Genomic DNA, 27,166 nt, shown 5'->3' on the forward strand with positions numbered 1-27,166 from the left:
TTCACTGTAGATTTGTGAAAATTTAAAAAAATTATTTTATAAAATGTGGTGTCTTCTTTTAAAATTCCATACTCTGTTAAGTTTTCCAAGCAAAAAATATTACACATATTTTTTAAAGTGATTGAAAAATAAGATTCCATGGAATTAGGACCTAAAGCAATTACCAGAGGTGTCTGTGAATGCCGGCCAACACACAATCGGCCCAACACACACACACACACACCCATTTTGTAGTATTCAACATCCTTCCCTAGTAATACATTATAGAACTGAGCTCTTTGACATTCTGGATTTTTCTTCTTTAATTTGTGTCTGTTGGCTTACAATCTTTTTTATTTTTAAGAATATCAGATTTGTGTTGAAACTACCATGAAATCTGTAGATGCATTTGTAATACTTCAAATCTTATAATGCAAAAAAATGTAGAGGCAGAATTCCTACTTACAGTTCATGTTTGGACTTGGAGAATCTAGAATTATGCTTCAAAATTAAAAATGCAAGGAATTTTAAGACAGCCAGCAAATTCACAAGTGACAGATAATAAATTTAAAGCAATCGAAAACTCCAGTAGAAATAAACTTTAGCTTACCATAAGAGTGGGGGTGTGAAGGAGAATAACAACAAAAAGTACAACTTGAGAGTTGTAGTCACTTTTTCACTATAAATTAAAGGACATAGATAATCTCAAAACTGTAAAGAGACTGAGCAGTTAGTTCTTCAGGCATAGCTTCTTATTTTAACAGAAGAGACCAAGGTAAAAAGGCAGAACTGGTCCAAAATCACACAATTTATACTTGCTAATAATCAGTGCTCTTTAAAATCCTACTCTAGTGGTTATTTTCCTTTTTTTTATATGTAGTATATATGGATAGTTCTCAACTATATATTCTAGACAACCATCAGACCTTGTCTTTAACTTTCTGCTTTTGAAGATATTAACAAGAAAAAATATCTTTAAAATGTTTCAAAACCAATAAAATATTTGTAATTTGAACTATTTGGATAAAGTGGCAATTTACAAGTAGTAAAATGGTCACTTTAAAGTAACAAAAAGCAGTTTAGTTTCTTTTCAAAATTGTGGCATGAATAAAACCTAATTAATTGTCTATTATTTCAGCCCATTACCCCTACCTATAAACCTCATGAAAAGCAATTTGTAAAAAATTCTAAATTATAATTGAGGAAGTAAACTCTATCCCTAGCATACTTGTTCATGCTGGTTTTTTAAAAGAAAATAATTGATATTTAAGTATCTCATTAGACAACATTGCATAACTTTTTAATTATTGAGCTTTTAATTAAATAGATTTTCTTTATTTTACTTTGTGTCATTAAAATTTAAAGTCTTCTGAACTATTGTTTATTAGTTTTAAAATTGATATAGCAACTCTAGTTAAATAATTTACATTTAAAAGGAAATTATTTTATTCACAATACTTTAAAATGTTTTTAAAATGTTTTAAGTTACTTCCTCGAATTTATTATTATTTTAAGCAAACCTAGTCACATGTTTTTAAACTTATAGTGCACAATAAAGTATGCCACACTCTTACGATATTGATTTCTAATAGTGTCATATCAAAAAGAGTAGTGATACATTTTGGCTGTAATTTACTTCCACAAATTTTATATACTATGCACCGATATCCATCATATTGTCAAAAGTAATGACTATGAAAGGAAGTGATTTTTGGCAGAAATGTTAAAATATTTTTTTTCCAATTATGCCGTTTTATTAAATGTGTCCTAACATTTCAGTTTAGCGAAATTACCTTAAAAATACATTATTTTAAAGACCACATTTAGTAAATTCTTTCCACTTTTATGTTTTTAAGTTTTCCAATTTAATACATAAAATTTGATGAATTCAAGTGGTTTATGATAAAATGTGAATGCTTTGCTCTCATATAATACCTTGGATAGTATTAAAAATTCCTACATATATACGCAGGATTTTGCCCATAGAACACTTAAAATCCTTCCTTACTGCTTGGTATTTTACTCCTTAGTGATAATATTACTAATTTTTCTTTCTTTTTTTTTTTTTTTATAAATTTCTTCTGGGTACCCTATATCAAACTTAAGAAAGCAGTTTCTTTAACTTGCATAAATCCATGCTAACAAAATTTGTTAACTTGAATTTCATTTTAAAATTGTATATCCTGATACATGTTTTTGTTTGTTTCCTTAACTAGTGAAAAAGGCCATAGATTTTAAATCTAGAGGATTTAAGTTGTTTCCAGGGAAAGACAACAGCAACAAGTTTTCTCTCTGTGAGTGCACTCCTTTTTGTTACTTTCTCTAGTGTAAGAGTGAAGTCGTGATGTCTGTGTGGTCTGTGTGTGTTTTATAAAACTGTTCGTATATTTACCAAATTAACTGCATTCATATCTGCATAACATGCATGATTATTATTCATGATCTTACTGTATTTAAATGTGTACTGAGTTAATGGATTCATATAGTAAATGTCCAAGCCTAGCTTATTTCAAAAGGTAAACACATTTGATCTAGTGCATTGATAATATTCTAGTTTTGTAATTCCAGGATAGGAGAACTAAAAAAAAATAGTGAAATTCCTCAAATTGGTGGTTTCTTGTCGGAATTATTCTTTGAACAATATAATTATTGTATCTACATTTTCACATTGATTTTCTAAGAAAAAACTTTAATAGTAATTTTTCATCCAAGAAAAAAAGATGTTCTTAATTTGAATTTAAATATCCAAACCTTTTAAAGTTGGTAGTCTTTCATGAATTGATTATGTCATTCATCCATGAATCTGATTGAGAATCACTGAATTAGTGAATTCATCTTTATTACCATAACCAAACTTAAAAGTTTTTAGGAAAGGTAGGCATCTTTGTAATATAAATCAATAGCAGTCGTAGTAATTCTAGTCTTTATATTCATACAAATAGATATTACACATTTTGAGAGTAGCTATTCAAAATATAACATCTGATTTGTAGAATGACATGTTGGTAGAAAATAAGATTAGTAATTATAAATAGTGTGTTATTTTAGCAAGAGTTTATTTTTAGAATCATATTATTAACTCCAAATCATTTGATGAAACAAGTTTATAACTACTTAACAAAAATAATTTATTATATTTACATCAGAAAAATACTTTACCTACATGTTCATAGATTTCTATATATAACAGAAAATGACAAATCAAGCAGTTACATCAATTATCAAGAAACAAGTTTGGAGCCTGTATGTTAAAAACATTTTAAGTGTCATAATTTTAAAATGTGCTAGATTTGAAAATACTAAACCAAAAATGACAGATATCAATTGGAAATTCTTGATTAAATAGGGATACCTGTTTGTAAAGCAATAAACAATTCATTTTAAAGTATTTAGTGGTGTAATTATGATTTCTTGTTATATTTGGGGGGTAACACATACTCAATATTGATACATCAGTTTTGAAGAGAAACAAATAGGGCTACAGCATTTTTCTCATACAGGGGCATCCAACCTGCAGCCCATGAGCCGCAGGCAACCCAGACGGCTATGAACATGACCCACTGCAAAATCGTAAATTTACTTAAAACAGTATGAGATATTTTTGTTATTGCGTGTCACAATGTATTTAATGTGGGGCCCACGACAACTCTTCTTCCAGTGTGGCCCAGAGATACCAAAAGGTTGGACACCCGTGAAATATATGATACACTTTAGAAAGATATTTTTTCTATAATAGAAAATATAAACAGAAAAAGTCAGATTTAATTATTCTGACATCAAATGTCATCATGTCAACATGAAATAAATGTTAAATGTTGGCAAATTTAAATATTAGATTTACTACTTTTATTTCTAATATTTTGTATGGCCAATATGTTTATTTTGGAATTCTTAGCAGAATTATATGCTATGCCTGCTTCACCCTTTCCTTATTTTGGCTACATATGCTGCATGCTCCATTCTTTTTGATGTCCTAGGAAATTCAAGCTATTTATACTAAAGTATATAAGATTTGTTAAGGTATTAAGATATATGTAAAACTCTATACTGAGTATATTGCCTTAGTGGGCATATATATTATGTTTATTGTTTTTATGCAGGGTTTATGAGGGTGATCAAGAAAGGCAACAGACATAATGTGGCATCTGGGGAAAAATCCTGGATTTAAAAAATATGAATATAAAGCAAAATGTTAATTTACTTAGTAATTCTAAACCAAAATTTGCATTTATCTATGGCATTTTGTGTGGGATGAAAACTACTCTTGTACATTTTTATTGTTGAATATAAACAATCCACTTCAATCAATACAAATTATGCTGGTGTTTTCATAGTCACAAAATAACAAGCCAACTTTAATTTTATTTTACTACAATGTTGTCTCAAATATTTAACAACTAGTTTCAAAAATATATGCTCAAAGGTTGTTTATAGAAAAAGGTTATATTATTTTAAGTATTACTAATATTCTGTATCTATTATCAAGTAAGCATTCAGTTCTTCATTTCCTTGATATCGCTTAACACAGGATCAAACAATTTTAAAAGATCTTTTCTATCTGACACCTTTCAAATGAAAAACATAGTAAAGCTTACGGTCTTTGTAAAAACAACAATTCTGTTACTGGCACTGCCAGAAGTGAGCATAACTGTGGAGGACGTGGACTACCCGCACTGCCAAAGCGTGTCTCCCCACAGCAGCCCGATAAGTTTAACTAAAAACAAATTATAAAGGATTTGGAAAACCTCAGGTGGTCCTCGTGGGGAGCATTTGGTTGTTTAAATTGTCAGTTCTAACCTTTTTCTAACTTTAATGTATGAAATTAAATAGTCTCTGTCCATCCTTTGTTATTCTTCATCAAAAATAATAGGTTTTCTAGGAAAGGAAAAATATTTTTATTTTAAAAATAAAAATGTTTTTATAATTTTAGATGTTGAGCTTTGTGAACTAGAAGTTTTGTCAGCTTTTCTATGAAGCTGTTCTAGAATAGTAAGGTAGAATTATAAAGAAAGTGTGAGGTTCCCACAATTTATCGTTTTTATTATTTCATCTTCTTTAAATCCACACGTGCCTTCATTCATATGCTCCATCATTCCACAATCCTATTTGATCAACTTCTCCATGGCAGCACCATGGAGAAGGGAAGCGAGTAAATGAATAAAGTGTTGTCTCACCTGGCAAGGATCTAAAGTTTTACTGGGAAGCTAAATCAAGAGGCAACTTTGTGTGTAACATGAAGTTAGTATAAAATAACAGTCTGCCAATATTTACGATGTTTGAGTTCAGAGCAATATTCAAAAGCACTGTTTCTTTAATAAGGAGACATAAAATATTAAAATCTAATATTAAAACATCTAAAAAATGTAACTAGTTGGATGAGATAATGTGGAAGTGAATTTTGGTATAAATCTACTTATTTTTATTTTATAGTAGATAATATGCTAAATAACATTAAAAGACTGAGATAACTTGCTTATAATAAGAATACCATATTTTGATGTTGACTAATTATATAGTGTTTTCAAGCTAGAACATACAATAATATGATAAATTAAGATTTCTGTAGCATATTTTATAAACACATATAATAAAGACAGTTCAATAATATGTGAAATGACAATTTAATTTCCTAAATGCCATCAACTTTGTCCTTTCCTCTTCTTCCCATAGATGTCTGGGGAAAGGACTCCAGTAGCAGCAGCAGCAGCAGCAGCAGCAGCAGCAGTAGTAGTAGTAGTAGTAGTAGTAGTAGTAGTAGTAGCAGTAGTAGCAGTAGTACTAGTAATATCCCAAAGATCAGAGCAAAAGGGTACCCTCATAATGATGCTCTTTTCAAGAAACATTATTTCCATGTATTTAAACTTTTAAGCAATGCATAGGCTCTTACCACTCTGCAAGTTACTATTCATGTTAAAAGAAGTAAAAGTGATAAATGTGCTCAATTGCTTAAATAGCATTATATAGTGCAAGCTGCTGATTAAAAAGAGTACTAACTTCATTTGAACTTCTTGGCATCATTAACTATGGGTAATTATAAAATATCTAAATATCAGAGAAATAACCTACTATACATTGTCCTTTATCTTTCTGTTGTAAATGTTTTTAATTAATGAACTTTAAATACATGTATTGTACAGAGGTGTTCGATTGTCTTTACATTTTAAATTGGGAAGTCTTCCCTATATCACAGATGTTTAAAAACAACAGTTTAAAGGACAGTTTCAAATAAACACAAATAATTTGAGAATTAAAATCATAAAAACTGGGATTAACTAAGTGAAAATGGTGAATTTTATAATTATTCTCTGCATTTTCATACTCTGGTTTCTCTTCAGAACGCAGAAATTTTTTGCCTTATAATTATTCTTTGCATTTTAAGATGAAATGTCTTAAATATGTTTTGAATTTTAATTAATGATGCTGTTTTGTCCTACTGAGATTTCTAGACAGGATATAGGGCTAAAGCGTTAATAGTAGGATTCCTTGAATCAATCTGCCAAGGTTTAAACCTCAACTAAAGCATTAACTATCACTATGAGTTTGGAAAAATTTCTAATCTCTTCACGCCTCAGTTCCTCACCTGTAGGAAGTATATAATATTAGTAGCTACACTTAAGATTGTTGTGAAGATTCAATAAGTTGATACATGTAAGATCAATGTAAAATAGCTCCTGATAACGTAGTTAGTGTTATGTAGGTGTTAGCTATTGTAAAAACTGATATGACCTAGACCATTTTTGAGGCAATAATGAAATGAAAAAGAATCATTTTTTTATTTTTTATTTTTAATAATGCATTCACAGAGTACTTCTAGATTAAACTATAATCTGGTATATATTGTAATATAATAAAGTAGGTAAGTGTAGTCATGCCACTTATTTTCCTTATCTCTATGCCATGTTCAAAAGTCACATTTTAATAATATACAATACAATATTTACAAAAGCCATTTAAAAATAGGAAAGATGGTGCTGCCCATAGAAAATACATGACTCATTGAAAACGATATACAAGATATAGTTTAATCAAATAACTAGGGCATATTTAATGAGAAGTTACTAACTCCTATTTAGGCATTGTGGGTATACTAAAATAATAATGTTTTCCCCTTATCAGGGACATAATGTTTTGTACATATGACTAAAGAATGTAAAAGTACTCTTTTATAATATGATAAAATGATTTTAAATTTTAATATGATAAAATGATTATAAAAAGGGGGATTTGAATAATCTGGGAAAAAGAGAGATTGTATTTTATTTTTAAAAAATGGTACTTGAGATGAGTCTTGAAAATTAAATAGGACTGTGATATTTGGAAGAAAGGAAAAACATGGAGACAAAGCTTGGACTGAGGAAGGCTGATCAGTGAAACTGCAGGATGATAAAGCATCCGTTGGACTTGAGTTGTGGGTGTATTGTGATGACTAGTGGGAAATACAATGGATATACTAGATCTCTAGAATAATAGGAGACTAAACAGTAATAAGAACTGTGTTTGAGGAAGTTTCATCCTCTATCACTCAAGAAGGTTTGGAGATGAACAATGATAGAGTCACAAAAGCATCTGTGATTAGGGTGAATATGAGCAGGCACATGAGATGACATTAGGAATTTTGTTATAAGTCATTGAGAGAACAAGAAAAGAACTTGAAAAAAGATGACAAAACCATAGATTGGGAGTCATTAACAATGAGGTAATGTTTCAGACTATGAAAGAAATATAAAATATGGACAATCGTGGGTGAGTGACTTTTGCCCCCTATATGTGATATCAGCCAAAGTAACAGAATAGCCACACACACTCTCACACACACAGTCAGATAGAAAGGTAAAATGGAATTAAATAGCAAATCAACAGACAAAGTGACGCATAAATATTCCAGAATTTGCAGGGACCAGTGGGTGTGTAATAAAGTTGGCAGTAGGGTATTGCTGGGGCTATTTAGGAAAGTGCTTTTTATAGAATGAAGGGCACAAAAGTACAATTTAATATAGAATTAGAAATGTCACAATTTGGTTAGAGCCACCACTGTTGGGCCATGATCTGACAGCTCTCTTGTTATCTGATAAATTGATTTGAGCACATTGACCATTCTTTACTAAACGATGCGGGATCCAGGGGTTCTCCACATCGGCTTTACATTATAAAACAAATATATAAAAACAAATAAACAAACAAACAAAAGTGATGCCCAAGGTCCTACCATAGAATAAATGCCTTAGAATATCTAGAGGTAGACATATTCATCTTTATTCTTTAAAAAAGAAAAAAAGAAAAGCTCCATAGTGATTCTAATCTATAGTGTAAGATGGGAACCATTGCAAATTTTATATTTCTTTCTTTCTCAAATCCCTATTCAGACCCTATTATTATCTTTTCAAAATAATTAAATTCATCTGGGTGACATTGGCTAATACAATTATGTAGGTTTCAAGTGTACAATTCCATAATACATCATCTGGATATTGCATTGTATTTTTACCGCTTAAAGCCAAAGTAGTTAAATTGATAAAGGTTGAAAGAAGGTGAAGGGAATAGCCAAAGAACCTATATGAATGATCCATAGCCATGGTCAACGGTGTGGGGATTCTCAGAGGGAATGGGGGGGCTTGGTGGAGAGTTAAAAAGGGGAAAAACAGGGACAACTGTAATAGCATAATCAATAAAATATAATTTAAAAAAGCAAAAGAGTAGTTATTCTCCTACTTACTATACAGTTGAATTTGTAAAACAGTATCACTCAAATGTTTCAGAACTATCTGGTTTAATGATTTTCCCATTAGAAATTCTACCTTGGGAATTTATTTATCCAATGTGATCACATTTACTAAAAATATTAATTAATCTTTTGTTAACTGGGTATTCTGAAAAAAATCCTGAAAATGAGTACAATGGCTAAGTAAAACATCATGAAAATTTCTAGAAGGTAAAGCCATTACTTTAGTTTTTATTGTTATAATTCTAGGACATACTAGGTAATTTGTACCATAGTTTACTTTGGCATTATAGACAAAATTGCTTTGTTAAAGACCATATAAGAAGTACTAATAACCTTGAACTTTTTTCATAGGGCCTTATTTTTCTATTGCAACTTTAACAATAACAGGTCCCAGTTGACAGTATTAGAACTGATGACTTCTTTACTGCCAATAGCATGGAAACTCTGGCATTCGTGCCCTGGGAATGCATTTCCAGGGACTTCACAATTTTGACAGTAATGAAAAATTAACTGTTAACTGTTGAAGTGTTAATATTCATGTTAATATGGCATTAAATTGGGATATCAAACTTAATTGCTTGTAGATCCAAAATAAAAAAAAATCATTTGTAGTCATTACTGGGTTATAGAATTATATTTTAACTTTTGATATTTAAATTGTAAAACTATATATATAAGAATATATTTTATGTAAACTTTTATATTAGTATCCTTAATTTTCTAATTATATGTATTTTGATTCTTTCTTTTTCTCTTTTCTGTTGTTACAGTAAATGAAGGAGGTATTAAAACAGCTTCCAATTTATGTCCAGATCCAGGTGAACCAGAAAATGGGAAGAGAGTTGGATCAGATTTTAGGTAATATTTTTAATTGTTTATTTCATTATTTTGTTAAAGTTTATTTTAATATAAAGTTTTAAAAATAACTAATAATATGGAGATGAAGACACAGTGACTTACAACTATAGCAGCTAGATTCTATTGATATGGTACTATTAATAACATTCCATCATTTTCAACTGTCGAATTGGATAACATCAGAGAGCACATTTGGAAATTAAACGATTAATTTGTCATCTTGCACTAAGTGAAAATCACGGCATTTGGATTTGAAGAATAGGCGTTTGTATCTGATTCTACTGCTGGAGGGTGTGGTGCGCATGTGTGAGAAGAGGTCACAGAGGTCGCCGTGATGAAGATGGGTGCAGATTGTGGAAGAGAGGGCTGTAAAGGTAGGAAGCAGCCAGACCATGAATGGCCCCTTATTTTATATCCCAGAGATCTTACATTCTATCTGGAAAGCAATATGTAACCTCTGTAGAGCTTTCCACATGATAGCTAATCATAGCTATTATTTCTAAAATATATTCACACAAAGTACTTGCTTTATTGCTATGCCCACCTGAGCCATATTCCCAGCTAACCACTAAGTTTTTGTGGTCAAACCTCTTCATTGCTTGGAATTATCTAAAAATTTCAATATAAAAAATACAGTTTCTTGATCTTCACCTTTAGACATTTGAGTGTGGTCAGTATGTCTGAGTAAGTAACAACCTCCCCCTTCAGGACACACTTTGAAAAACAATGCTGTACAAAAAGAAATAGACCTATAAAGTGGAGTATAATGTTTTAGCACAGTAAAAAATTCCAGGCTGTTTAGGATCACAGTGTTCTTAATATTTCAGTCATTTTTTCATGTCTCCTCGGGCCCAAAGAAAAACCTACCATGTGCATTTGTTAAGTAGTTTGTCTTAGGGTTTCATGTTCTAACGGCTTGGCATAGTTGGGCACTTCATAACTTCTCAGAACTTGGAATTGCATTGAATACCACCACTCTCATTTCCTGTTCCCAGTGAAAGGGTGTGGTACTTGCTTTTTATCACAGCAGCTACTGAAAATCCAGCTCGACAAAGACATGATGTCAGTGAAAGAAATAGAGTGATCTAATGTTGAGCTGTCTTCAGCCAGTAATTTGCACAATGAATGATAGATCTCTGTGTTTCTTCAAAAATTTAAAGCACACTCCAGCCCCAGCGTGTCCATTCACTGGGGCAACCTGGCATGCCCAGCACTCCTATTTTAGCTGATAAAAAAGCAGAGAACAGTCTGCTGTGAAATGACTGCTGGCCCGTGTATTTTGTGTGTTACTAATACCTGTTGCTTGAATGCTTAGTTACTTCTGCACCTGCTGCCAGAGTCCAGGCAAACGCCATGGTATTTGCGACCACACTGCAAATGTCAGCCAGTCTCTCCAGGCTCGCCTGCCTCATCCTGGTGTACCTCTGCCTGCCTGTCTGCTGTCTGTGGGCTAGTCCTGTAGATTTCCCTCAGCTCCAGACTTCGTACTCCAAGCGTAAAACCGTCTTTAACTCCTCGCTAGTTCATACTCCTGAACTCACTAATCTGACATGCTGGGCACCAGTTTGACCGTGACAGAATTTGGAATTCTTCAAAAAAATCTAAAATAATATAATTGTGTTACTCTAAGTTTAACTTCTCAAATACAATCAATAGCTTTAAGGTAGCAGTTCACTCACTTGTTTCTACTTTGTACAAATCATGTGGAACTTTTCTCTGATTTACAAATCTCCTGTGTCAGAGTAAGAGTATGACACAGGAGATTTGTAAATATCTGGTTCTGTGCTTTATAATCTCCAGCGGACTTCGTAGTTGAAGGAGAGAGAGCACAGAGGCAGGGGGAGGGTGATGCACGCAGGGGCATGTCTCCCCTAACAATTACAGTAACACAGGTAAGTCCTAGCTGAGCTACAATTGTGCTGTATCTCCTACACTTGTAGAATGCCTGGGACTTATTGTTCTTTTAAAGTTAGGATAATCCATAGCCCAATTCAGAATTGCTAAAATATCCTTTATTGTCACACACTCCTGGATAATATTTTATATAACTATTTGTACTTCATTACAATAGCTATTATTATAGCCTTCCTGAATTTTATACCTGGGAAATAAACCTCAGAAATTACCTGCTAATTTCCATATCACTCTCTATTCTTCAGAAAGCAGATACTGAGACATAGCAACCATTCATTAAACCACTATTTCTTGTTTTTAGTTTTACTTTCTATTGGAAAGTTATTTTTACTGCAAGAAGAAACATTAGTCACATTTTATTTTAATCAGGATTATGTAATTTTATGGTATATGTATTAGAAGAAATGCCGTATAGCACAGTTATTTATGTTAAATGAGAATGGTTTAAAAGTTAAACACACCGAACTTAAAAGTTAGACACTCTTTATTCATTAAAGAGTCACAGCAGCATGAAAACACGATGAAATATTTGAGGTACATTTGTTTTGGCAGATTTATTTTAATAAAACGCATATTGATTCATGAAATATTATAGCAATAATGCAACTAGAGATAATTTAATACAATCTACTTGAAATTTTCCTCAGTGGGTTATAATGTTGATAAACTGAATGCGAAAAATTGAGTTGAGAGCCCTGGCTGGTGTAGCTCAGTGGATTGAGCGTGGGCCTGTGAATCAAAATATCAAGGTTTGATTCCCAGTCAGGACACATGCCTGGGCTGCAGGCTGGGTCCCCAGTGGGGTGGATGTTTCTCTCCCTCTTTTTCTCCTTCCCTTTCTGTCTCTCTAAAAAGATAAATAATAAAATGTTAGAAAGAAAAAGAAAAATTGAGTTTATTTTATGTTATACACTTAGTATGGTAGTAGCAACTTAATATGCCAAATTTCCTTTACTAACATATGCAATAATTTCTTATTAATTTTTAGCATCTCTATATAGGTTTGAAGTTATAGATGGTAAATGTGGTAGTCAGTGTTCAGTCTTAATTGTCCCTCCAATCTACAAATCACTGAGCATTCACTAACAGTGAGGTAGTTACTTTGTGTATTCCTTTTGCACTTTAAATATTGCCCACACAATGCATTGTGGGATATTCTTTCATAGTTTTATTTTTTGTTGAGAAAATAAATGACATTTGTAACTGCTACATCAAATGGGAATTTATACAGGAAAGTGTTTTGTAAACTAAATGCCCTATTCAAATATTAATACTTAATATATTTTTAAAGATTTATTCTAATTTTTTTAAACTGATAACCTTGAATAATTTACAACATTGTGTTTCACAAGGTCCAGTACCTGTATGCCTATGGGATGTTTTCTTACCTTGACATTAACTCAATTTTTTTAGTGTGTTTCTTCTTTTATTGTTGTTCATTCACAGCTGTCCCCATTTTCCCCTTCCACTCTCTCCTGCCCTCCACACCCCATCTCCCACATTCAATCCTCCCTCGCCCTCCTTGTGTTTGTCCATGGGTCCTTTATATATGTTCTTTGAAGATACTTCCCCTTTTTCCCATTATCCCCCTCTCCCCTCCCCTCTGGTTGCTGTCAGTTTGTTCTTTATTTCCATGTCTCTGGTTCTGTTTTGCTCATTTGTTTGTTTGGTTGATTAGGTTCCAGTTATAGGTGAGATCATATGGTATTGGTCTTTCACTGCCTGGCTTATTTCAGCTCTTTAAACCTCCCCATCAATTGCTTTATTCCTTTATGACAACTATTCCTAAACATAAGGTGACAGTCACTCAGGGGGCTTTTTACAGTTAATGGGTATTAATATTAAAATATCAAAATTTTATCATAGCCCAAACTTTGAAAACTTAGAGATAAATAAGGTTATTCTCATTGTATTTCTTAATTCATGTTAACATGAATGCAGTTATGTGGGTAAGTGGAGTAGAATAGCACTGGGTACAGGTAGAGCTAATATAATGTGCAAGAATCTGAGGCTACATTGACTGTGCCTATGCAAGGCCTAGTTTATGGATGCCCACATGCGAACCTCAAACAGTATGTGGCAGAAACCTTTAAGAAGCTTACCAACCTGACACCACAGGATTAAAACTTTTCAGACTTTTGGGTGTTTTCTCGTATTATTTTATTTTACATTTTGATTTATAGGGATTATATAATCAGACTCTGATTCCTAATTTCATGAACACTCTCTGTTCTATGGTTATAACTATAAAAATGATGCCAAACATATATCTTTTTCAAGTAATACTATTTTAAATGTTTATTAATCTCCATTAAGATATGCCTTACCACATATAAATATTTCTATCATAGAATAAAAGTTTTTGTTTAGCCCTGGCTGGTGTGGCTCAGTGGGTTGAGCATCAGTCTGTGAACCAAAGGGTCGCTGGTTCAATTCCCAGTCAGGGCACATGCCTGAGTTGCAGGCCAGGTCAGGTCTCCAGTAGGGGACATGTGACAGGCAACTACACATTGATGTTTCTCTCCCTCTCTTCTCCCTCCCTTCCCTTCTCTCTAAAAATAAATAAATAAAATATTTTTAAAAATTTGTTTACATTTTAAAATATACTTTATTTTGGCTCTTAGGTGTTTCTTTATATTGTGATTTTTTGAAATATTATGTTACTTCCTAATTCTTATTACTGCAAATAATCAAAAGTACTCTTTACTAATTTATTGAAGAATATTATTATTTTACCCTGTACCTTATTCTTACTTTATAACATGGTTATGGAGCTGTATGGCACTTCACTCGTAATATAAAAACACTGTTTATCAAGGATTAAACATCTATAAAACAAAATTATATTCAATTAATATATAAGTTAATCTAGGAAATGTTGAACATAAGATGTAAATAAAATACAACCAAAAAAAGATATCATCCAGTGGCAAGAAGGTATTTTGTAGACTTCAGAGAAAAAGAAACAAATATCAAGATAAAGTAACAACTTGAGTTGTCTTTTTTCACAATTATACTGAATTTTAAAATCTTGGTATTTTTGTCAGATGTAATAAGCAAAGATTTTCAAGGATTCTGAAGAGTTAAGCACAGTTAACTTTGGAAGTTAAAGTAAAGGACTTGTGATAATAATCATTCTACATTTTTTCCTGAATGTATAGAATTATAACTATTTTAATGGCTGTTGTTTTTGCTTAGTTAACTATTTAATTAATGAAGAGCTGTTCTCAATACAAAAATCCACATTAATGTGCTCACCTAAGAAGAAACCCAAAACACTCCTTTGAAAGACTATATGCACTGAACATACATTGCAGCACTATTTACAGTAGCCAACATTTGGAAGCAAGCTAAGTACCCATCAGTAGATTAGTGGACAAAAAAGCTGTGGCATATTTACACAATGGAACACTATTTGGCCATAAAACAAGAAGGTGATATTCCCTTTTGGGTCAGCATGGATGGACCTCAAGAGTATTAACTAAGTGAAGTAAGCCAGTCAGATAAAGGAAAATACTACATGATTTCACTCTTATGTGGAATTTAATGAGCAAAATAAACAAAAGAAAAAAAGAAAAACAATGTACTCCCTTAGTGCTCTTCCGTTGTTGTTGTTTTTTTCCTAAGTAATCTATTTCTTTGGTGCTTTTTCCTTTTTCCAGGATATTACCCCATTTGGAATTGATCCATTTCTCAACCTATTGTGCTGTTTCATAGAAGTATATAAACATATGAATTAAAACCATAAGCAGTAGGACTTATTCCTAGTGATATGATTTAAGTCGAAGTGAAAAGAAGTATTGGAGAGGTGGGGACAGTTAGCAACTCTGCTGTCTAGCACTACTTTAAATTGCACATAAAGGGCCTATTTGCCGGGGAGTAGGAGTGGGTAGTTGGTTTCTCAGTGTCGACTGAGGTACTGAATGGCTTTTAACGTCGCACAAGCCACGGTGCCCAGAAACAATATCCAGCCTGCTCATAGTCAACCGTGCAAAGAAGGCTTTAGATTAGACTGAAATATTAAGGTGTATGGATGCTGAGTTAGATTTTCCTTGCATTTGACATAGACTTGGTTCTGCTCATACTGTCTTTGTAGAGGCATGGCGTTAATTTTACAAGAACAGTAAAATGAACAATACATGTAAAAAAAACATGGTATTTTATTCTCTGTTGAAGAAGAGTTTGGGTGTATGTTGAAAATCTTCTAAAATGTCTGTAAAATTTATCAATAAAATTTAGAACCAGAAACAAAATAAGTTAAAAATAAGGTAATTTATCATCTCCTTAGAATAAATTATATAAACATGCAATTTTTTTCAACTTCCTAATAGGTGGGTTAATACCACTTTAGCTTCCAGCTTAAAATGGCAGGTTGAATATTCATGAGAGAGAAAGAATGATTAAGGGCACAAGTGATGAGGAGAGGCCTACAAATCCAAAACCAGGTAGAGAAATTGCTCTTTTCTTAGAAGAGACAATTGTTCTGTTTTCACAGGAAGGCAGGCTAAAACTATGAATGTGAATATGAACAGAACTGGAATTCTGGAGTTGCATTAAAATATGTTGACAATGTATAGCTTAAAGTAATTTTCACCTTTTTATTGCTAATCTTCACTTCAACATTTTGTGTAATAATCATAAATCATTTGTGTAATTTTAAGTGGGAAAAATATTATAAAAATTTTCTACTCCAAATGTCATTTTAGTAAAAAATACCTCAGATTTTCTATTGTGCAATGAAATCATTTTTGAAATTATTAATGTAAATACATTTAGAGAATCATTTTAGTTTCAAAGATATTAAACTGGTATTTTATGGTAATGTTGTTACTTATTTTCTGCATGGTTAGTATTTTTTTTTAATTTAGAAATTATTTGCAGATGGCTTAATTTTTAGGTCATTCTTCATGCCTGGATAATTTCTACCTGTACAATGATAATTTGAAAAAATATACAACTGCTTTAAGTGAGGAATTTCTGCACCATCCAGGACATTATCGTACATTTAAATCAAACAAAAAATGAAAATTGAAAAATATACTTAAATACACTTCAGTCTTTGTTTTCTTTTTTATTAGATTCACTGAGGTGACCCTGGTTAAGAAGATTATACAGGTTTCAGGTGCACAGTTCTACAGCCCATCATCTGTACCCTACATGGCGTGTTCACCACCCCAAGTCACGTCTCTTCCCCTCACCACTTGTCCCCACGTCATTCTCTCCAACCTGCCACCTTTTCCTTTTGTAATCACTGTATTGTTGTCAGTGCTTTTAATTTTTTGTATCGATCCCTTCACCTTTTCATCCAACACCCAACAGTCTCCCCTCTCACAGCTATCAGTCTGATCTCTGTATCTATGAGTCTTTTTCTAGTTTGTTAGCTTATTTTGTTCGTTAGATTCCATGAGTGAAATCATGATGCTTGTCTTTCTTTGACTGGCTTATTTCACTTATAATACTCTCCAGGCCCACCCATGCTGTCACAGAGGGTACGATTTCCTTCTGTTTAATGGTCAAGTAGTATTCCATTGTGTAACTGTATCACAGCTTTTACTCATCTGTATCCAAAGAAACCCGAAACCTTAATTCAGAAGAATAAATGTACCTCTATGTTCATTGCAACATTATTTACAGTAGCCAAGGTTTGGAAGATGCCCAAATTCACTCTTGATATAATGCCCTAAAAATTCCTTGTTCTTTATTCTTAAATCCTCTTCTCTGACCCAGCCACCATGATTTGTCCTTCCTATCTCTATATTCGTTCATATTTTATTTCTTTATGTATATAATTATATTAGCTGTCTTCTGTAAGAATAGGAAAATATTATATAGTTTGAAAAATGTGTATCTTCTTTCATTGAGAGCTTTGCTGTTATAGTGTATTTTGCAATAATAACCATCGTTTTTTTTAATAATATCACTTCAACATAGACATGCATAATCGTGGTGAAGATCAACGTTTGTTTTCCAAACTATGCTATTGCGTATCGTATGCTCAATGATTTGATAATTATATTAAAAATGTGTTCAATCATTTATTTTGGAATATGCCATCAGATTGAGTAACCTACTAAAGTGGAAGCTTTTATTTAGCTGGGCTTTTATTTAGCTGTCTCTTCAGTAATGACAGAGAAATTACAGTAGGTACAGCTCACCTTCCTTTATTGTCACTACAGCGTAACTGCTTTCCTAGAAATACATATTTTTGATGAAACTTAGTTGTAAGTGGTCTTTAAGTTTGATTCAAATGTTAAATCTGTTCGTAAAGAGGAAACGGTGCACTTGTTCAAGATATCGACTGCCGGGATATTACTGAGCCTGCGTGCTACTGAAAAGACTGGTTATTTCACGGATTTTTGTCCTCTCTGTGACATTTAGTACTTTTGTATTTTAGGTCTAGAATGTGTTGAAATTTAACTGTGATCCTGGATGGTGATACTTGCAGACATCATGCAAAGAGTTTTTCTGTTAATAGTGGGGAAGAAATTAATGACTTTCACAATTATTTCCAGTTTGAGAGAGATAGTTTAGTGTTCAAAATATGTTATCCCTATGTTCTTTGTAAATTATCTTGCATTAGGTGATCACAGCCAATGAGGAAGCTTGAAGAAATTTGTATTTTTTCTTATAAGTACCGCGCGCTAACCGATTGCGCCACTGGAGATCCAGAAATTTGTATTTTTTCAAAACCATACAGCTTAGAAAGGGAAGAGTTGGGGTCTCAAAAGTCTCTATGACTCTGCAGCTGAAACTATTAACTGCAGTTCTAAACTAACTTCCCCAGTGCACTGACTGAAGAAAACATTGTTGAGATCGTTAACCTTTGGGTAGAAGGGAGGGTGTCTGATGCAAAGACCATCGCTGGCCAGTCTTTGGTATAGTAGCAATGCACTTATTACCAGTTGTCTGTCTTCAGGGTATGTGAATTTGTTGGCTATAATCAAAAGAAAAAAGCTCAAATACTTGTTACAAGTGCAATTTATTATTTTTAGCAAGAAGAGCCTGGTTAGACAAGAATATTACAATCATCTGTGACAAGTTGAATAACCTTTACAGAGTCATTAATTCATTAAGTTAGTGAGAAAACAGTCATTAAAATTACTTCTGTGGGTCAGGCCTATACTAAGGCATTCTAAGAAAAAAAAGTTTTACCATCATCAGTTTCTGAAAACTACCCTCATGGTACAAGTCCCCATCATATCATCTCCGTGAGAGCTGGGAGCGCTGCAGTGGGTTAGTAACCATTACCTCCGATTCTACCTTTGCCCCTTACAGGTTATTTTCTACGCAGCAGCCGGTATTATCACTCTGAAACATAAAGTCACGTAATGTCATTCCTCTGTCTCTCAGTCCTACAATTACTGCTTAATTCCCTAAGAGGAAAGGTTAACATCCTTACCATGGCCTACAAATTCACAAATGATCTGACCCCACTCTCCAATTGCTTCTTTAACTTAATTTTATACCTCGTCTTCTTCATTTTCTGTGCTCCAAGCACATTACTTCCTTTGCTGTTACTGGAACGCACCAAATGTGTCCGGAGGTGGGAGGTGAGTGCATGTGGGTTATAAGCCATTTGAATAGTCTTAGAAAGTATTTTACCCACGAGGAACTGTGTCCAGTTACAGGGACTTGTTATCTCTGGATTAGGCTGTTTCAGTTAATGAATTTGCATTATTAAAAATACATATTTGCATTTACTACACATATTATAAAAAGCATTTATTCACTCTCCAAAATTATGTATGCATTTATTTATTTATTTATAGTATATTAGAATATATATGACAGGTTGCAAAACAAAAGACAGAATTGCTGGGAGTTTTTCTAGTAGGATGAGGGACACAAGTAGACAAATAATTATGTGATGTATCATATTGTGTAAATGAAATATATAGAAGATGATTATGGAATATAGAGAATAGTCATGGAAGAACTTATAAATAAGATGACATGTGAAGAAAAATCAGAATTGAGGATGTGACAGATATGCACTTCCTGATAAAACATTTTCCAGACTGATGTAAGTGTGATGTAAGGACCCTGAAGCAAGAGAATGCTTAATATTTTCAAACCAGGGCAAAGAAGTCAATGTGGCTAATGAACGGATTGAAGGAGAAAGTGGTAGGAAATGTGTTCTGAAAATTAACATGGGCAGACCACATAGGCCTTTATAAGGGCACTTCCTTTATTCTAAGTGAAATGGGAAAACACTAGAAGGTTTGATGCATAGGAATGGCATAATTTGAACCATTTTCATAAAAAGATTGCAATGGAGTCCTCTTTCTGTGGTGCCTCGGAGGTGTTTGGCTGTGTCAAGATGAAGCTGAACATCTCTTTCCCAGCCTATGGATGCCAGAAACTCATTGAAGTGGACGATGAACGCAAACTTGGTACCTTTGATGAGAAGCATATGGCCACAGAAGTTGCTGCTGATGCTCTGGGTGAAGAATAGAAGGGTTACGTGGTGCGAATCAGTGGAGGGAACGAAAAACAAGGTTTCCCCATGAAGCAGGGTGTCTTGACCCATGACCATGTGTGCCTGCTGCTGAGCAAGGGACATTCCTGTTACAGACCAAGGAGGACTGCAGAGAGAAAGTACAGATCTGTCCGGGGTTGCACTGTGGATGCCAATCTCAGTCCCCCTAACTCGGTCCTTGTGAGAAAAAGAGAGGAAGAGATTCCTGGTCTCAGAGATACTACTGTGCCTCATTGCCTGGGGCCCAAAAACAACTGGCAGAATCAGAAAACTGTTCAGCCTCTCTACAGAAGATGAAGTCCGTCTATATGTAGTTTTAAAACCCTTCAACAAAGAAGGCAAGAAACCTACGACCGAAGTACCCAAGATTCAGTGTCTTGTTACCCCACGTGTCTGCCACACACACACCAGCGCATTGTTCTGAAGCAACAACGTACTAAGAAAAACAAGGAAGAGACTGCAGAATATGCTAAACTTTTGGCTAAGAGGATGAAGGAGGCCAAAGAAAAACACCAGGAACCAATTGCCCAGATTCGTAGGCTGTCCTCTCTGAGGGCTTCTACCTCTAAGTCTGAGTCCCAGTCAAAAATGAGGCCTTCTAAGAGTAACGCATAAATAAATAAGAACAAACATAAAAAACAAAAAGATTGCTATGGATGCTATTTAAGGATAGATTACAGGGAGTCAAGAACAGAAACAGGAAACCAACACATAGCAAACAGCGTAACACAGATGAGAAACTGTTGGCTTAGATCACGGTGGTGACATGGCAGGGGTGGGAAATGTTAGGGTCTTCATTTTGAAGGTGCAGCTAACAGGATTTGTTCCATGGGGGTGGATGTGAAAAATAAGAGGAAAAAAGATGAGTCAAGAATGATTCTGCTGTTTTGGCCTTCAACTAGAAGGATGGAGTTTTTACTTACGGAGATGGGGAAGTAAGAAAAGATAGAAAATTCACCATTAGGCAAATTTGTAAGGCTGCTCAGGCTACAGGGTAGTCTAAATAAAACTTAGAGTCATTAAGAAGTCCAAGAAAACTATCAAAATAATTTATTTCTTGTTATATGGTTATTTAATTCATGATAATTCAATGAACTGTATATTTTAATGCACTTTCATGAACTTCTGTTATATTTAAAGTAAAACCAATTTTTGAAAGAGAGAGAGAGAGAAAGAAAATGACTCCAGTGAAAAACAGATTCAAATGCCTAGATTTTTCTCTATACTAAATCTATTTGTTCCTCGCCATGCCACCCATTACTTCAGGTCTTTTATCATCTGTAGCCTAGACAAGAGGTGGGTCAACTTTTTCTTCAAAGGATTAGATAGCAAACATTGTATACTTTGCAGGGTGGCTACTCAACCCTGACATTGTAGCATGAAAACAGCCATAGGTTAGTATGTCAAGGAAAGAGGATGGCTGTGTTCCAATAAAAATTTTTTATGGACATTGAAATGTGAACTTAACATAATTTTTACATTTCATAAAAGGCTATTTTTTGTGATTATTTTCAAATGTTCAAAAGTATAAAGACTATTTATAGCTCCTGCGCTGTGCAAAAATAGGCAGTGGACCAGATGTGGCCTGCGGGACATAGTTTGCCAACACTTGGCGTAAATTACTTGAGGTATTTTCTTACTGGCCTCCCTTTCTCTATTAGCCTTCCTTTTAAATCATTCTCCACATTGTTCCAGAGATATTTTTCTTACAGCACAAATGTGACCATGCAGTCGCCTGCATGATAAGCTCAGGGACTGAACAGGAGCTATTCAGGCACAGGCTGGGTGAGAGGGCGCAGGAAAGGCCCTCTAGGCAAGAGCAGTGAGCATAGCAGGGGCAGAAACTGTCAGCTGCCAGAAGCGCCCATCACGTGTGGTGCTGGGTTAGAGATGAGGCGTGCATGTTGCCAGGGACTTAACTGATGGAGGGCTTTCTGTGTCATGTATATATATTTTGCAGGTGAATTGCTGTTTGAGGATTTTTATGAAAGAAAATGTGTGGTCATGTTTTTATTTCAGGAAAAAAAATTGTTATCTTTATCAATTAGGGTCTTTAAAAATGATCATGTTAGTAACTTCACTTTCAGTGGGAAGGGAAGTAAAATCCAAATTGCAATAGGTAGATAGTAAAGAGTGGGTGAATTTTATATGAGCAATCAGCACAGTTTTGCAGCCCTAAATATGTATAAGCACACATACAGTAATGGATGTGCAAATATATGTCCAAATCTATACACATATGAACCCCTGCTAGAGAAGTACTCTAATGTGGCGTGAGCCCAGCACTTGGATGCAAATTAGGAAGTTCATCTTTTGCTTCATATTTACTACCTTCTTTAGATAAGACACTTACTCAATTATTTAACCTTGGCTTCTACAATTAATAACAAGATAGTTAAACTTGACAACAGTTTTACACAATCCCTACCAGTATCTGCAGGTTATCATTTTACAATAGATTAATCTGTTTATGACTTTTATTCTATATTTGCTCAAATCATTTTAAAATATATATTTTTTCACAGTAGGAAGATTCTGTCACTATGGACCATTTTTGACCTAATGGATAGTGCCAGTAGCCGTGGAGCCTAATCATCATGTTATATGCTTCTAATCCTGCCTTTTAATCCTTTGTTCAATTTCAGCCTTGGATCAACCGTGCAGTTTTCTTGTGATGAAGATTACGTCCTGCAGGGCGCTAAGAGCATCACTTGCCAACGGATAGCTGAAGTTTTTGCTGCTTGGAGTGATCACAGGCCTGTATGTAAAGGTAAAGAAAAGTCTTTGAAATAAAAAGTGCTCTCTTTACACATTTTAATAGTTTGACATTTGTTCTACAGAATAAATTTTAATTAAATCTTTGAGGGGTAATGGAGTCTTTAAGGAAATTTTAGCTCATGTATTTAACAATATTTATTGAAAATCTGTAATATGCAAACCACTATGTTAGGTTTCCAAGGAGTTCCCCATCTGATAAGCATATAGCAATGGATTGGAGCATAAAAGATATAATACAAGGCACTGGTAATTTTTTGGCCTTTTTTTTAAAAATCATAATTTACCTTGTATAGGCATTGATTTGGTTGTTAGGAATTTATTAAACCATACTCCTATCTCCACTTGTATGCTTTGCCATTTTAATTGCTTATGTGTGCAGTAGCAGTGATGTTGGTGGCGGTGGACTTGGAGCACAGGTTCTATCGTTAGTTAATTTAATGTAAGGCGGATAATGAGTGTTCTAGCTTTCGTATTACCAGTAATTGCAGATAAGATTTACTTCCAACCCCTTTCTATAAATTAAATATTTCCATCTAAATTAAATGAAGCCCCTTTCTTCCCTCAACTTTATTAAGCTGTGTTTGAAAATGAACAATTCTTCCTCCTAGCCTCCTGGCTCCTTGATTGCTTATTTGTTCTTGGTATTTGTAACTATGATGTCTCTGCATCTTTCAGTGTCTCAGTACTCCCCATTCTGTTAGCTCTCTTCCTCAGAGAACATTTTCATTAACTCACCACACCCTGTAGATTACTCTCAGACAGAATGAGGGTGATAGCAGAGGCACAGAGAAGGGACACATTTGAGAACTAGAGTAGAGGGATAGAGACAAACTATTTGACAACTGACTAGATAGGAAAAAAGCAAGTGGCAAGATAGAGTCAAAGATGAGTGTGTATGCCTATGAGACTAGAAAAATGTCATGCTTTTAGAAGTATGCAGTGGCTGAAAAATTGAGTTGTGTAGGAGATTATCCACTGTTACGATACCACGGTCATTATCAGCACCATTTTTTTAGGCACTCGCTATGTGCCAGCCATGGTTAACTACTGCGTATACTCCTCATTGGATCCTCAAAACAAACCGATGGAAGCGTTTTCATATCCATCTTAAAGATCTGGAGTATAAAGCATAGAGAGAGCCAGTTACTTCTCTGAGCTCAAATACTTGGAAAGTGGCAAAGTCCATAACAAGACTATCTATAGAATGGAGAGAAAGATTTCTGAGTGTTAAGGGGAGAGTAGACAAAGATAAAATGGTTATATTCCATTTTAACCATTAGTGGAATGGTTAGTTATATTCCACTCACTTGGCCATGGCAACTCAGAATAAGTACACAAATCCTGATTCTTCCCAGGTTTAAGTACAACTTCCTGGTGAGGGGTAGATGTTTATTCATTATTCTTCTGGTTTTGAAAGGCTTACAAAATGAGGTATAGTGCAATAGTATGACAATAAATAGACATTGGAATAGGGATAATGAGAAAAAGGTAAAATAGCCACGAAAGTTTACCTACAAGTTGATAAACAACTTTTAAGAATGTTTTACATGTTGGACAAATATGGGAGTTGCCAAACACAAAGGGAAGCCTGATCAGTTTACATGAAAACCATTGTATGTGAAATACAAATATAACAGTGACAGAACAAAAGCAAACTTTGTTCCTGGCTTTGGGATTGGAAATGTATTGCATTGTTCTTTATAAAGTAAACACGGAGTAGTAAGTGCAGTGGCAGTCACTTTCATCCCCACAATGAACACAAGAGTTAACTGTATAAGGTTGATTCTTTATGGTGTCCTCCACTCAAGAAAAGCTATAGCTATGAGGGACAGTATATTGAAAATTATGTTTTTAAAATGGTACGATCCAAGTGCCCTGCTTCATTAGATATGTGCATTTTTTGATGGCAAATGAAAGAATGGGAAAATAGAGAATAGACTTAAGAAAACGAGATTAATGTTAATGGAGAAACAAAATCTCAAGAAGAGAAGTGATCGCTAGATCATGGAATTTAAGGTCTACATAAAATAAGATTGAGACTATAAACCATCTTTTTTCATTTAGTCCTCTCAATTCAATAAAAAGAATGAATAATATTAATTGTGACTTGCTCAAAGGCAGAGTTCTTACATTATTTTATTTTTTATAAATGCTATAGTACAAAGAATAGCTCCGTACTGACTTAAATATCAAGGTATAGTTATTGAATATTAATGCATGATTATTTTTCTTCAATTCCAAGATAAATTCTATATATATCAATGATGACTATAGATGCATATATATATGAATGATAAACATATATATATATATACATTCATCATTCAACAGTCATCTGTTATTAGCTGGGAGATTTAAAATTTGCACATTCAAGATTTATATATCGATATTATTTCACCTAAATTTTACCTTTTCCTGCAGATATTAATCATTTATACATAGTTTTATTTGCTCATTTCATGCAAGGCACATGTGTGTATGGTTTATAAAGTACATTTTGCTATTAGAAATTACTGGCTGTGGTGCTGGAAATGGTAATGGAGGGAACATGCTGAAATAGTAATTGAAGTTTTGAAATGACTATACACTGTGAGTCTGAACAAAGAATAGTTTCCATGTCTCATGGGTGCTTGGACGGAATAAATATGCTTTTCTCTAGACAGCAGCATAAATAGCAGTATCAGTGCGCTGCACCTTTGAGAGGTTATTAATATAGCTGCTGTCTATGGATTGCACGGTTAAGCAATGAAGAAATGGGGATTTTAAAGGAACTGAAGGCTCACACAAACAGCAAATTATCAATTAAAAGAAAAAGAGCAATTGAGAAATTAATATTAATGGATTTGACATAAATTCACACAATGATTTTTATTCCCTAAGTGAGATGTGTGTATATATATGTAATTCCATACATATATGGGATATTTGCCAATTTACAGTCATGGAAACATTATTTCTTTGTTGAAAGCGCAACAGATACCCAAAAGCTGGGGTTTATGCAAGTAAGCAGACTTATGCACTTGGAAGGTGTACAGAATGTTTCTTTTAGACATTGATGATGTTCAAAGAAACAACATCTGTTTGAGAACTGATCATTTGCTAACTGAGATACATTTAACAGCGTTGATACTGGTTGATTTGACTAATATTTTTGACTAATTTTCAATCTGTATGTATTTGGAAGCCCCCATATAAGAAAAGCTTTTGTCTGTTGAGGCACAAGGACATGACTCACTTGTGGGAGTAATGGCAGGGATGATTAAGGGAAAGTTAGAAAAGAAGGCAAAAGAAATAAAAACTGTTGGAAACTGGGCTGCGAATTAGGAAGTCACTGTTTGCTATTCAATAGTGTGTTTGTTTCAGGTGTACTGCAGAGTGGTTAGATACTATATATATACATCTCACACAATGACCCCCTGATAAATTTTGCACCCACCTGACACCATACACAGTTATTGCAATATTACTGACTGTATGCCCTAAGATGTACTTTACATCCCTATGACAATTTTGTGACTATCAATTTGCACTTCTTAATCCCCTCACCATTTTCATCCAGTCACCCCAACCACTTCCATGCGGCAACACTCTGTTCTATGTGTGTATGAGTTTGTTTCTGTTTTGTTGGTGTATTTCTTTGTTTTTTAGATTTCACATATAAGTGATATCATATGGTACTTGTCTTTCTTTGTATGATTTATTTCACTTAGCTTAGTACCCTTTAGGCCCACCCCTTTGGTCAGAAATTATACGATTCCATTCTTTTTTTCACAGCCAAGTGATACTCCATTGCATACATGTACCACCTCTTCTTTATCCATTCACCTCTTGATCAGAGCATTTGATCCATTTAGTAAAAGTAATTATTAATAGGTATGCAGCTATTGCCATTTTATTATTGTTATTGTTTATCTATTTCTTCTATGTTCCTTTCTTATTCTCTTGCTCTCTCTTCTTGTATGTTGATGACTTTCTGTTGTGTTTGGGTTCCTCTCTCTTTCCTTATCGTTTATCTCTTAGAATGTTGGTTTGTGCGTGTTGTTACCATTGCTTCATATACAGCAAGCTATGTTAACAGCAGTCTATTTTAAGTTTATGGTTTCTTTAAGATTGAATAGTAAAATCACCACGACCATTTTTACTCCTACAGGTTTATGTTTTTGTCAGTTTTTACTTCTTTGTGTGTGTGTTTGTGTGTACCCCTTTAAATTACTGTTTTACTTAAATGTGATCTTCCAACTTTTACCTTTTAGCTTTTGTAATAGCTTTACTGTTGACCGACTCACTGGTTTCATTATGTGCCTGCCTTTGTCAGTGAGAATATTATTCTTTGCAAAATTTCCTTATTCATATTTTTTTAACTTCTTTGCTCTTCTTCTTAAAGAAGTCCCAATAACAGTTCTTGCAACGCTGGTTTGGTAGTGTTGAACTCCTTT

The 27,166-nt window shown here is 33.7% G+C and overlaps 1 protein-coding gene across 2 annotated transcripts in view; it reads left to right on the top strand.

Moving 5' to 3' along the window:
• CSMD3 (CUB and Sushi multiple domains 3) overlaps positions 1-27,166 on the top strand; it is an 885,055-nt gene that overhangs the window by 345,641 nt on the left and 512,248 nt on the right. The window contains exons 8-10 of one of the 2 annotated variants that reach the window (XM_024572155.3): positions 2,196-2,273; positions 9,472-9,559; positions 22,598-22,722. In XM_024572155.3, the coding sequence (XP_024427923.2) occupies positions 2,196-2,273; positions 9,472-9,559; positions 22,598-22,722 (291 nt within the window). The remainder of the gene's footprint in view (positions 1-2,195; positions 2,274-9,471; positions 9,560-22,597; positions 22,723-27,166) is intronic. The other variant, XM_045181698.2, reaches the window with a different exon arrangement.

Source organism: Desmodus rotundus, chromosome 8 (assembly GCF_022682495.2).
Source record: "Desmodus rotundus isolate HL8 chromosome 8, HLdesRot8A.1, whole genome shotgun sequence".
Classification (NCBI taxonomy): Eukaryota; Metazoa; Chordata; class Mammalia; order Chiroptera; family Phyllostomidae; genus Desmodus; species Desmodus rotundus.